At 39.2% G+C, this 12,868-nt stretch overlaps 4 protein-coding genes across 6 annotated transcripts; all 4 read left to right on the top strand.

The window, feature by feature from the left end:
• The first annotated feature begins 66 nt into the window (after window positions 1-66).
• LOC135336908 (14-3-3 protein zeta-like) lies at window positions 67-2,887 on the top strand. Its single transcript, XM_064532783.1, has 6 exons — window positions 67-250; window positions 805-1,017; window positions 1,463-1,592; window positions 1,807-1,967; window positions 2,149-2,244; window positions 2,663-2,887. Exons 1-6 carry the CDS (start codon window positions 104-106, stop codon window positions 2,708-2,710), a joined length of 795 nt encoding a protein of 264 aa, XP_064388853.1. The 5' UTR covers window positions 67-103; the 3' UTR covers window positions 2,711-2,887.
• A 110-nt stretch (window positions 2,888-2,997) lies between these two features.
• LOC135336909 (14-3-3-like protein 1) lies at window positions 2,998-12,854 on the top strand. Of its 3 annotated transcripts, none has more exons than XM_064532785.1 (6): window positions 2,998-3,168; window positions 3,951-4,169; window positions 4,956-5,085; window positions 5,638-5,798; window positions 6,220-6,315; window positions 6,526-6,764. In XM_064532785.1, exons 1-6 carry the CDS (start codon window positions 3,103-3,105, stop codon window positions 6,571-6,573), a joined length of 720 nt encoding a protein of 239 aa, XP_064388855.1. In that variant the 5' UTR covers window positions 2,998-3,102; the 3' UTR covers window positions 6,574-6,764. The 3 variants fall into 3 exon arrangements, with proteins under 3 accessions (XP_064388855.1, XP_064388856.1, XP_064388854.1); XM_064532786.1 differs by lacking the exons at window positions 3,951-4,169; window positions 4,956-5,085; window positions 5,638-5,798; window positions 6,220-6,315; window positions 6,526-6,764 and adding exons at window positions 10,772-10,984; window positions 11,430-11,559; window positions 11,774-11,934; window positions 12,116-12,211; window positions 12,630-12,854 and having other exon boundaries at window positions 3,001-3,168; XM_064532784.1 differs by lacking the exons at window positions 2,998-3,168; window positions 3,951-4,169; window positions 4,956-5,085; ... (1 more) ...; window positions 6,220-6,315; window positions 6,526-6,764 and adding exons at window positions 10,033-10,217; window positions 10,772-10,984; window positions 11,430-11,559; ... (1 more) ...; window positions 12,116-12,211; window positions 12,630-12,854.
• On the top strand, window positions 7,031-7,762 carry LOC135336916 (uncharacterized). The gene is made up of 3 exons (XM_064532794.1): window positions 7,031-7,231; window positions 7,279-7,374; window positions 7,557-7,762. The coding sequence occupies exons 1-3, from the start codon at window positions 7,046-7,048 to the stop codon at window positions 7,608-7,610; spliced, it is 336 nt and encodes a 111-aa protein (XP_064388864.1). The 5' UTR covers window positions 7,031-7,045; the 3' UTR covers window positions 7,611-7,762.
• On the top strand, window positions 7,879-9,943 carry LOC135336912 (14-3-3 protein zeta-like). Its single transcript, XM_064532789.1, has 6 exons — window positions 7,879-8,062; window positions 8,567-8,785; window positions 9,009-9,144; window positions 9,206-9,366; window positions 9,440-9,535; window positions 9,762-9,943. Exons 1-6 carry the CDS (start codon window positions 7,991-7,993, stop codon window positions 9,807-9,809), a joined length of 732 nt encoding a protein of 243 aa, XP_064388859.1. The 5' UTR covers window positions 7,879-7,990; the 3' UTR covers window positions 9,810-9,943.
• Window positions 12,855-12,868: the final 14 nt, after the last annotated feature.

The raw sequence follows: 12,868 nt of genomic DNA, 5'->3' as shown, positions 1-12,868 counted from the left end.
ATAAATATCTTAATTAAAATTAATAATTACTGTTGCGTCACTCTTATGTGAGGTCATTTGGGAACGCCCCTTTTAGCCTCGCCCAAAGTCTGTCAAATTATCAATGTGTGTGTGTTGTGTGTACAACAACAGAACAAGAGATATTTTTAGCTGTCATAAATATCAAGCCAAGATGTCTAATGATACCGATGCCCTTCTAGACAGAGCCCGGCTGGCTGAGCAGTCTGAGAGATATGAAGACATGGCACAGGTAGGGTTGTATCAATGTCTGACATGTATCAAGGGCTGAATGTGATTACTAAAGTTGTGTTCACTGTACTGCATGCTGTAGTTAGGTAACTAAAGTCAACTCAACTCAACGAATGGTGACATGGTTTGTGTATTAATACAATGTGCCAAGTGCTTTTAGTTTTAATATACAGTGGGTCATAACTAATGTGTGCAGTACACTCGAGCTCGGGACATGTTAGTCTTTTCTTGTACATACTATTTATATTATAACGTCTCATAAACGGAATTATTTAGTGGCGTCGTGAATATGGTAGGTGGTAATCCCACCCACCTAATCTGTGCCTATACAAACTATTGTTTTCTCAAAGTATGTATTAACAGGTCACCTTACGACAAATACACATGTACGTACACTTAACGCTTGTCTTATACCTATATACTTATAGCTGCATGCTAAACTATGAGCTGACCCAAGGTGACACACTTGTCATGCTGCATGCGTACATTACGTGTGTATATAATTATAGCCTTTTTGTAGCGTGCTCTCACAATTTTTCAATTTGCACACTTCAGGCAATGAAAAGCTACGTGGTGAAAAACTCTGGGGTAAAGTTAGATTCCAACCAAAGGAACCTACTTTCAGTGGCCTACAAGAACATAGTCGGTGCTCGTCGAAATGCGTGGAGAGTGTTGTCCAGCATTGATTCAAAGAACCCAACTGATGTTACAAAAGAGTACATTGGCATCGTTGAGAAGGAGCTTAATGACCTTTGTAATGAAGTTATTGTAAGTTGATCAATGTATGTCCTATCTAATCTCCTCGTTGCAAGATAGGCTCTTTCCTGCCATTACCCACTACCAGATAGTCATTGTTTTACGCGAGGCTATTAGTGTAAAGCTAGCATGTCTACATGTGCACACACCACATGTTGTACGTATACAGCACATAGTGAACCCCCCCCTCCCATATAACGACCATTATAATTATTACTACGTGTACATACATGTAGGTGGCCTCTGTTGATTGTTTTGTACACATACTATTCATTTGGGACTTGAGTGCCTATCGTAATTGCAACCTGCGTAGTGATCTTTATTCAGGCGTGGCCATTAAGAGAGGAGTTCCACTGTTACACAGTACAAGTACTTACTAATATACTTATATAATTTATAGGCATTTTTGACTCGTTTAATTATTACTCTCTCCACATGTTGTCTAATAAAATTATAGGCTCTCCTTGACGATCACCTCGTTAAAGAAGACACAGACGATGCAGAGTCCAAGGTGTTCTACCTCAAGATGAAGGGCGACTACTATCGTTATATTGCCGAAGTTACAGACGGAGAAGGAAAAAAAGATGGTAAGTTTATTCGATTGTCTCGGTACTGATCTAATCTTCAGTACACATGAGCTCTGAATAGTTTGTCAGTGTGTGTTTCCAAGTGTGGCTATCCAATGTGATATTGGTTTTGTTGTGTATAAATGTATTCTAAAACACATCACATTTGTAATAATGTCTTGTTTCAATCTGCCAGTCATTAAAATTACGTACAGCTCTTGTTTTGTTAATACAGTCGTGGAAAACGCTAAAAAGGCCTATGAAAAATCTTCTAAGTTTGCCGAGGAGAAGATGTCACCCACCCACCCCATTCGACTAGGTCTGGCTCTCAACTTCTCCGTGTTCCACTACGAGATTGCTGATAACAGAACCAAAGCGTGTGAGCTTGCTAAAAAGGTATACTAACACACACATGGTCATGTACAGTATACTTGTTGAAGATTTGAGAATTCAGTGCATGTACAGAAGATTAGTGGGTGCTTTCTGAAGTCTACAGCTGTACATACATGTAGCCTCAAAATATCTTCTCGGTACAATTTATGTAGGCTCTCTGTGTATGTCGTTCTAACTATTTCAGGCATTTGATGAAGCCATTGCCGATCTGGATACTCTGAAGGAGGACTCTTACAAAGACAGCACTCTCATCATGCAGCTCCTTAGGGACAACCTCACTGTAAGTGAAGCATAGTTATGGTTTGTAGAGTGTACTGACACCCCCTTTGGAACTCACTTTCTCATCACTTTGCATATAGTAGCTCTAAAAGATTAATAGCCTATGTCTAAGTGTATCTGGTGTCTCAATTGTATGCATGTGCAAGTCTGTAACTTTGATATAATTATAATAATACATAATTGTACGATAGCCATAAACCTCTGTATATGTTGTGGTGTGTTGTGTAGCAGTTTGTACTCTGTATAATACAAATCTCTGATTAATGGGCATTGAGTTGGCAACATACGTGACATTTTCCATTTGTGGAGAGGCTTTATACAATGTACATTATGTAGTAAGTTAGTAAGTTTTGGGGGGAGTCAGAAACATTGTTATAATATTACTTGTTTGAATCAAGGGTATGTTTTCTTATCTGCAGTTGTGGACAGCAGATGCCGGTGACGATGATGCTGGGGAAGATCAGTGATGACCGTATATGCAACGGATTACTAGTTTAAATTAATTTAAGTATAACTCAATTGAATTTTCTAGCTTTCATATTATTATTCGTATTATTCTATACTAAAGCTATAATAACTATTGTAGCCACTTGTGATTACATATACTTGTATTTGTACGGTCCAATTCATATTATTAAATATTATTTGTGAGAGTGCAATATGTAACATGCATGGTGTGCCTGCCTCGATCATGCCAGCGGCGGGTCATAGAGACCGTTATATAGTGGGCGTGTCTGGATGCCAGTGGGTGGAGGACAGTCACACCCATTATTGACTTGCAGCGTAAAAATTAATTATCAAGACACAGACTAGACTACAGACTGGGAACAGCTTGGTGCTAGCAGCTAAGAAACACACAATGGAAAAGACAGTAGAAAGAGCGAAGGTTGCCGAACAGGCTGAAAGATATGAAGACATGGCACAGGTGTGAGACTCTAGATACTGTCTTCAACTGTAGACTTGTGATGTGTGTCCTAATCACTATAGTTACTGCCTGTCTGGTGTGTATGCAGTATGCAGCTATTATGTGCGTGTGTGTATATTGATACGAAATGGCTGTCATGTGAAATACGTAGCTATTTTAATTAATTGTGTATTTTGAACCCACCCGGCCGAACCCTTGCTTTTAATATAGAAATGGAACCAGGGTTTTCGACATAAAGAAGTTGAAACCAGTCTTACCGTGTGTGTGTGTGTGTGTGTGTGTGTGTGTGTGTGTGTGTGTGTGTGTGCGTGTGCGTGTGCGTGTGCGTGTGCGTGTGTGTGTGTGCGTGTGTGTGTGCGTGTGTGCATGATAATATTTAAACAGTGAAGTAATACACTACTATACTGTAGTCAGTGCCCATATAAGGTATTGTACATGTATGAGGAATGTGTGGTGTCACCTCCTAAGGCTTTGTGTGTAATCTAAGGCCATTACGGCACCTGGTGTCCGTGTCTAACCAATTCACTCGTAACCGGGTACAGTGAAAACCCCGTATTGAGGTCACGTCACCTCTGTACAAATCAACAATGGCTAGATACTATCAAAGCCTCCTCTGATTACATGTACATACTGCTGGTAACATGCTGTAGACACTTTTGATTAATTAACCTTGCTGTATTATAGAGGGCAACCTGCTTAGAGGTAGGCATATGTTTCGTAGTTTTGCCACAGCTTATGGTTACTACGTGTGAAATCAATATTTCCATGTTCTCTAATTCCAGGCAATGAAGGATCTAGTTAAGACCAAAAGAAAATTATCGACAGAAGAGAGAAACTTGTTGTCTGTGGCCTACAAGAATGTAGTCGGTGCTCGTCGTAGTGCTTGGAGGGTGGTCTCCAGCATTGACGATAAGAATTCTAATGAAGCAAAAGGTGTCCTGATTGAAGAGTACAAGAAAGAGATTGAGAAAGAGCTTACCGATATCTGCAATGAAGTACTTGTAAGTTAATTAACACTGTATGTTAAAACCAAGTTAAGCATTATTACAAGTACAGTACTGTACATGTTGGCCACTACTAATTAAATAATACTTAGTTATGACATCACATACATGTGCATCGCTATTCTTTAGTGTGCATACCGTATAGCGGGTAATTTTCATGGGGTAAAACAAATTTTTTTATCTGGAAAACGGTGGTTTTGTGAGTAAAAATCTCGTTTCCTGCACTGCATTCATACGTTCCGGTAAGCCACGCCTACGTTTACATTTTGTGGAGGTCAGCTTGCCCACGAAAATTACCCGCTACAGTAGAACCTCGATTATCCGGCTTGGAAGTTTCTATAATTTAGAAAATGGGCGTGTCCCTGAAATGCGCATGCGCATTGCAGCTGTTACTATGGAGACAGGTCTGTTTATCTTCTGCGCATGCGCAGACAACCATGTGGCACTGCTGTTTATTAATAAAGTGGGTGGATCAAGGCGTGGTTTATCTATTTGGTATATTCACTTATCCGGCCTGCCTCTGGAACCAAGGTGTTCGGATAATGGAGGTTCTACTGTGTACGGTATTCGGTGTTGGAAATTACTCACTGCCATCGGTCATTGACCGGACGTTTAATTAGAATGACCATGCATTCCACCATGTGTCCAGTCAGTATGACCATGCACAAATGACATTTGACCATACAGTCAATAAAAATTTTTTCTAACACTCATGTTCTCTATAATTATGCATGTACAGTCTGTATATTGGAATTTTGCTGTTGTTACTTTGTCCCACCATAGGAACTCCTTGATAAAGTCCTTATTCCCGGCTCTGACGATGAATCAGACGAGTCCAAGGTGTTCTACCAAAAGATGAAGGGTGACTACTATCGTTATATTGCCGAAGTTTCCACGGAGAACAGAAAGGACTGTAAGTTGCTCTGCTGCTAGTCTGGGTGATGAGTTAAATGTTTCCAGTAAGTCTCTGTCGTACCCTGTAAGCTCTAAGAATGTTCGCGATCTGGATCTAATAAAAATGTTAAATCCTAGTTTAGTACCATACTTTAAAATTACCTCTCTTGCCTTTAACTTGCATGAACCCAGTCTCCACGCACAGTGTATTGTATTGTTTGGTTTTCTCAATTCCACAATGACCGGGACTGGCCACTTTGGGTGCACATGCAGGCTCTATGAAAAATCAGAGTAATACGTACCCCTGATTATATTCTTCCGGGAAAGTGATCTCTTTTAAAGCGGTACATTTATTATACGTAATATAACTATTTCTCATAAGTGTCGTATAATTTGGTGAATGAGCCATTTGAACCGACTTGGCGGTTTTTAAATTGGCGTCTCAGGCGTGGCCACTACAGCAATGACGTTGTGTCCATCGGAAAACTTTATTTGGCGATCTTCGAAATCGCCAAATTTTCAAATTTTCCTGTTATACAGTCTTACTACTTGTACCATTCTTGTCACACAGCTGTGGAGAAGGCTAGTGACGCATATAAATTAGCCCAGGAAACTGCAACCAGTAGCATGTCACCCACCCACCCCATCCGACTTGGTCTGGCTCTCAACTTCTCCGTGTTCTACTACGAGATTGCAAGCTTACCAGACAAAGCCTGTGAGCTCGCTAAAACGGCAAGTACAATCAACTGTGTCTACATGTACAAGCACATACGTATGTACGATAGACATAGAGGGCAATACAGTGGGTCCTCATACAAACTGTATATGTCTAACTTGGTCACTGGTGGATATATATAGCATGAGCATTTTCGTACTGTAAGAAATAAATAATTATACAGGCACAAGCCTGAGGGTGGGTGTGCTACCTGCCTGTATGAGCCATATTCCATACTTCCCCGGGAAAGTAAAATATATCTAATAATTATTCTGGATATCACCTACGGAGTGAATCAGTAACTATGTGTTGCAGTAATTGTATACGACCATTACCAAATTAGGCCTCGAGGCATGATAATAAATAACACGGAAGGGATTATAATTATGAATTACACCATGCACCTAGCTTGACAATGTGATACAATTTTTTTTACAGGCATTTGATGATGCTATTGCTGAGCTTGATCAGCTGCAGGAGGACTCTTACAAAGACAGCACTCTCATCATGCAGCTCCTTAGGGACAACCTCACTGTAAGTGAAGCATTGTGTGCCCTCTATCATTCGTTTCCTTATAATAGAGTTTGTACATCGTTGTATGGAGTACACACACACACACGCGCACACACACACACACACACACACACACACCACACTGCATAAGTATCCATTTTGTTGAGTGTTAACTTAAGATGCAGTTATAGCCTCAATCGCAATAATGATGTATCATGTGCATACCTTCAGTTGTGGACAGCCAGTGATAAAGTGGAGGATGACGAAGAAGATCAATAGAGGAGAAATTAACTGTACGTGTTACCGTTTTATAGAGAACATTCACATACTTATAAAATTTTAGTTTTTAGGTTAATGTGTAGTTATAATTCGTCGATGTATGGTCCTTCTTTTTTATGATTTTGTAAGTGTGTTATAATTATGAATTATATCAGTCTGCATGTAAAATTAATATCGAAACATGCAAGTAATTTTGTATGACACTATAAAATACATGTACATGCATGCATGTATTATGACAGTGATGTATACGTATAATATATTACTAGAATATTTTGCGGGCGAAAAACCTTTGCGAATGAGCCAAATCAGCAGAAAACTTGACTGTTTTACGATCTAGCTATTGCGTTCGGGCAAGGATCGTGTGTATTTACTAGGTTTTGCGATTTTATTAGATCAACCCTCGCAAAGTTCGCATATGTTTGATGCTCGCAAAACACTCTAGTGATACGGTATTTGCTCGTAACTACATATGTACTACTCTGCCACACACACAGCTGTGGAAAATGCTTCTCAGGCATATTTGGATGCCAACACCACTGCCACTAATAAAATGCCACCCACCCACCCCATCCGACTTGGTCTGGCTCTCAACTTCTCCGTGTTCTACTACGAGATTTCAAACAAGCCAGACAAAGCCTGTGAGCTTGCTAAAAAGGTGAGCAGATTGGTTTATGGCAGTATCACACTAGTTGTTTTTTACAGGCATTTGATGATGCTATTGCGGAGTTGGACAATCTGAAAGAGGACTCTTACAAAGACAGCACTCTCATCATGCAGCTCCTTAGGGACAATCTCACTGTAAGTGATCAGTGCCTTCTTATTTGTCACATGTGTGCTGTACTGTATAGTCATGACAGTGCTTTTTGTAGAATGACTGTATCCATGCTTTGTGTACTGGGGAAACGAATCACTGCTCCTGTAGAGGATGTGTATAGTCTCTATAGAAATGCTCTATTTTTATGGCTGCTTTTTTTATACAGCTTTGGACGTCTGAGAATCAGCAAGGAGAGGAGGAAGAGGAGCCCCAGAATTAGCGTTTCTGAAACACTATTTTCACATGACTTAGTTATAATTATCCTCTAGGGTGGTGTACATTTATTGCTTGTATAGACATAATTATGACACATTATAATATACTTTGTGTGACGTGAACTTAAACTTAATTAATATTCTTGGACTGTTATGACGTTTCTCAATGTGCCCATTGTATGCATAGGGTGTGTCAGTATACACACTTGTTTATGACGTCAGTCAATATCACGTTTTACAGGGAGGTTTTAACCACGCCCACTATGTGTGTTGTATCAGCCACACCTACATGTACATGTGAACATCACAGTACTGCACTAATAGCGCTCAAAGAACAGAACGTTTCTCTCTTTCTCTCTCTTTCTCTTTATTACTCGTACTGAATATGTCGGCTGAGACTATCCTTGAGAAGGCTAAGCTTGCTGAGCAGGCTGAGCGATACAAAGACATGGCTAGGGTATGTATAGCTACATGTATAATTAATTGTACATACGTATTTATTATTTACCTGCCTTGGATGTCATGCATGAGCACGGTACGGTATAGGTACGACCTACCGTATAATAATTACTGGTATGCTAAAACTTGAAGATTCACAGCATCAAACATTGTTATGAAATAACCCTTAGCTACTAAAATAGCTTTGTTGCTAATTAAACTACATTGTAATAGCTTCTAGGTTGATCTTTGTAACCAATGGTACGATTTGTTTTCAGTTTCTCGGAATGTATAAGATAACTGCCTTCTTATAAGGTCAAAGAATGTCTTTATTAAATTGGACCTCTCCTAGCGACCACCTGTGAAGCGACAAAGAGGCTTGTGTCTTATGCTCATACAGTCATAATTATACATAATTATGATTTGTATTTTTACGGTTAGGTGCACCAACAGATTAACAAACGTGTGATGCAGAGTGTAGGAGTTGTAGAATGTAACACGCACCTCTAACATTACACTACAGGAAATGAAGCAATATGTCGAAATGGAGGCAGATTTTACATCTGAATCAAGAAACTTGTTGTCTGTGGCCTACAAGAATGTAGTCGGTGCCCACCGTAGTGCTTGGAGGGTGGTCTCCAGCATTGAGAGCAGGCAATCTGATGACCAAAAACGTGAAGGTATCAAATCTTATCGGGAGGAAATCGAGAAAGATCTTAATGATGTCTGTAGCGAAGTTCTTGTAAGTTGAATTTTAAGTTAAACCTGCTCTAAACGTTATAATTATGTGTACAGGTACAGCTTTGTTTTTAAGTACAGTCGGTGTACGTACTGTTCAAATCTACCACGAGAAAGCATGATACATTACGCTGTGTGAAATACTTAGTTTTTTTAAGCACACCTCTACCCATATTTAAGCATCATTAAGCATTTGCAAGCACAGGTGTAATTAACTTTTTTCACAGCATCTGCTTGATGATTTCCTCATCAAAAAAGATGCAACAAAAGAGGATGCAGAGTCCAAGGTGTTCTACCTCAAGATGAAGGGTGACTACCATCGTTATATTGCCGAAGTTGCAGTCGAGTCTGCGAAGGACGATGGTGAGGTTTATACAGAGAACTGTAATAGGTTAATCACTCTACATGATAATTATTTGTACAGCCAAAACAAAAGCTGAAGCTGCATATGAAGATGCTACAAAGGAAGCCAATGACAAAATGCCATCCACCCACCCCATTCGACTTGGTCTGGCTCTTAACCACTCTGTATTCCACTTTGAAATCATGAACAAACGTGAAAAAGCCTGTGAGCTTGCCAAAACGGTGGGTGTATTCTGTGTGATGATGATGATGTTTTGATTATGATTAATGTCTATGTGTTTGTTGTTTCGTCCAGGCATTTGATGATGCTATTGCTGAGTTGGACAATCTGAAGGAGGACTCTTACAAAGACAGCACTCTCATCATGCAGCTCCTTAGGGACAACCTCACCGTAAGTGAAAGTGTCTAGGTCACTTTATAACAACCTTTTACTTTTTATTCTGTGTACGTATGATAACAAATTCACGGTTTAATAAATGTTATAATGGTTTATGAATGAGCATATAGTCCTCACTAACTTTTGGCTAATGAAACTCGCACGCTATTTGTCATTTTGTTTTGCAGCTTAATCATGTTAGTATATATGTACACACATGACTGTATATCATTCTGTGCAGTTATGGACATCAGATACTTCAAACGAAGGAGAAGAGGCACAAGACTAGAAGTCCCTGCTACTATTATTGCACATGCATAAATTATTATGTTGAGATTCTTTAGAGTGTATAGACAAACTAGTTCTTATAACGTTTTGTAATCAAAGTTGACTGAGTGTATTAATTATATACAAGTTGTTGTGGCTGGCTATAAGGTAGTCTAGTGTATAAATATCTTAATTAAAATTAATAATTACTGTTGCGTCACTCTTATGTGAGGTCATTTGGGAACGCCCCTTTTAGCCTCGCCCAAAGTCTGTCAAATTATCAATGTGTGTGTGTTGTGTGTACAACAACAGAACAAGAGATATTTTTAGCTGTCATAAATATCAAGCCAAGATGTCTAATGATACCGATGCCCTTCTAGACAGAGCCCGGCTGGCTGAGCAGTCTGAGAGATATGAAGACATGGCACAGGTAGGGTTGTATCAATGTCTGACATGTATCAAGGGCTGAATGTGATTACTAAAGTTGTGTTCACTGTACTGCATGCTGTAGTTAGGTAACTAAAGTCAACTCAACTCAACGAATGGTGACATGGTTTGTGTATTAATACAATGTGCCAAGTGCTTTTAGTTTTAATATACAGTGGGTCATAACTAATGTGTGCAGTACACTCGAGCTCGGGACATGTTAGTCTTTTCTTGTACATACTATTTATATTATAACGTCTCATAAACGGAATTATTTAGTGGCGTCGTGAATATGGTAGGTGGTAATCCCACCCACCTAATCTGTGCCTATACAAACTATTGTTTTCTCAAAGTATGTATTAACAGGTCACCTTACGACAAATACACATGTACGTACACTTAACGCTTGTCTTATACCTATATACTTATAGCTGCATGCTAAACTATGAGCTGACCCAAGGTGACACACTTGTCATGCTGCATGCGTACATTACGTGTGTATATAATTATAGCCTTTTTGTAGCGTGCTCTCACAATTTTTCAATTTGCACACTTCAGGCAATGAAAAGCTACGTGGTGAAAAACTCTGGGGTAAAGTTAGATTCCAACCAAAGGAACCTACTTTCAGTGGCCTACAAGAACATAGTCGGTGCTCGTCGAAATGCGTGGAGAGTGTTGTCCAGCATTGATTCAAAGAACCCAACTGATGTTACAAAAGAGTACATTGGCATCGTTGAGAAGGAGCTTAATGACCTTTGTAATGAAGTTATTGTAAGTTGATCAATGTATGTCCTATCTAATCTCCTCGTTGCAAGATAGGCTCTTTCCTGCCATTACCCACTACCAGATAGTCATTGTTTTACGCGAGGCTATTAGTGTAAAGCTAGCATGTCTACATGTGCACACACCACATGTTGTACGTATACAGCACATAGTGAACCCCCCCCTCCCATATAACGACCATTATAATTATTACTACGTGTACATACATGTAGGTGGCCTCTGTTGATTGTTTTGTACACATACTATTCATTTGGGACTTGAGTGCCTATCGTAATTGCAACCTGCGTAGTGATCTTTATTCAGGCGTGGCCATTAAGAGAGGAGTTCCACTGTTACACAGTACAAGTACTTACTAATATACTTATATAATTTATAGGCATTTTTGACTCGTTTAATTATTACTCTCTCCACATGTTGTCTAATAAAATTATAGGCTCTCCTTGACGATCACCTCGTTAAAGAAGACACAGACGATGCAGAGTCCAAGGTGTTCTACCTCAAGATGAAGGGCGACTACTATCGTTATATTGCCGAAGTTACAGACGGAGAAGGAAAAAAAGATGGTAAGTTTATTCGATTGTCTCGGTACTGATCTAATCTTCAGTACACATGAGCTCTGAATAGTTTGTCAGTGTGTGTTTCCAAGTGTGGCTATCCAATGTGATATTGGTTTTGTTGTGTATAAATGTATTCTAAAACACATCACATTTGTAATAATGTCTTGTTTCAATCTGCCAGTCATTAAAATTACGTACAGCTCTTGTTTTGTTAATACAGTCGTGGAAAACGCTAAAAAGGCCTATGAAAAATCTTCTAAGTTTGCCGAGGAGAAGATGTCACCCACCCACCCCATTCGACTAGGTCTGGCTCTCAACTTCTCCGTGTTCCACTACGAGATTGCTGATAACAGAACCAAAGCGTGTGAGCTTGCTAAAAAGGTATACTAACACACACATGGTCATGTACAGTATACTTGTTGAAGATTTGAGAATTCAGTGCATGTACAGAAGATTAGTGGGTGCTTTCTGAAGTCTACAGCTGTACATACATGTAGCCTCAAAATATCTTCTCGGTACAATTTATGTAGGCTCTCTGTGTATGTCGTTCTAACTATTTCAGGCATTTGATGAAGCCATTGCCGATCTGGATACTCTGAAGGAGGACTCTTACAAAGACAGCACTCTCATCATGCAGCTCCTTAGGGACAACCTCACTGTAAGTGAAGCATAGTTATGGTTTGTAGAGTGTACTGACACCCCCTTTGGAACTCACTTTCTCATCACTTTGCATATAGTAGCTCTAAAAGATTAATAGCCTATGTCTAAGTGTATCTGGTGTCTCAATTGTATGCATGTGCAAGTCTGTAACTTTGATATAATTATAATAATACATAATTGTACGATAGCCATAAACCTCTGTATATGTTGTGGTGTGTTGTGTAGCAGTTTGTACTCTGTATAATACAAATCTCTGATTAATGGGCATTGAGTTGGCAACATACGTGACATTTTCCATTTGTGGAGAGGCTTTATACAATGTACATTATGTAGTAAGTTAGTAAGTTTTGGGGGGAGTCAGAAACATTGTTATAATATTACTTGTTTGAATCAAGGGTATGTTTTCTTATCTGCAGTTGTGGACAGCAGATGCCGGTGACGATGATGCTGGGGAAGATCAGTGATGACCGTATATGCAACGGATTACTAGTTTAAATTAATTTAAGTATAACTCAATTGAATTTTCTAGCTTTCATATTATTATTCGTATTATTCTATACTAAAGCTATAATAACTATTGTAGCCACTTGTGATTACATATACTTGTATTTGTACGGTCCAATTCATATTATTAAATATTATTTGTGAGAGTGCA

This window comes from Halichondria panicea, chromosome 6, assembly GCF_963675165.1.
Source record: "Halichondria panicea chromosome 6, odHalPani1.1, whole genome shotgun sequence".
NCBI classification, from domain to species: domain Eukaryota; kingdom Metazoa; phylum Porifera; class Demospongiae; order Suberitida; family Halichondriidae; genus Halichondria; species Halichondria panicea.
Note: the sequence above shows the minus strand (reverse complement) of the source record. Positions and strands in the feature narration are given on the sequence as shown.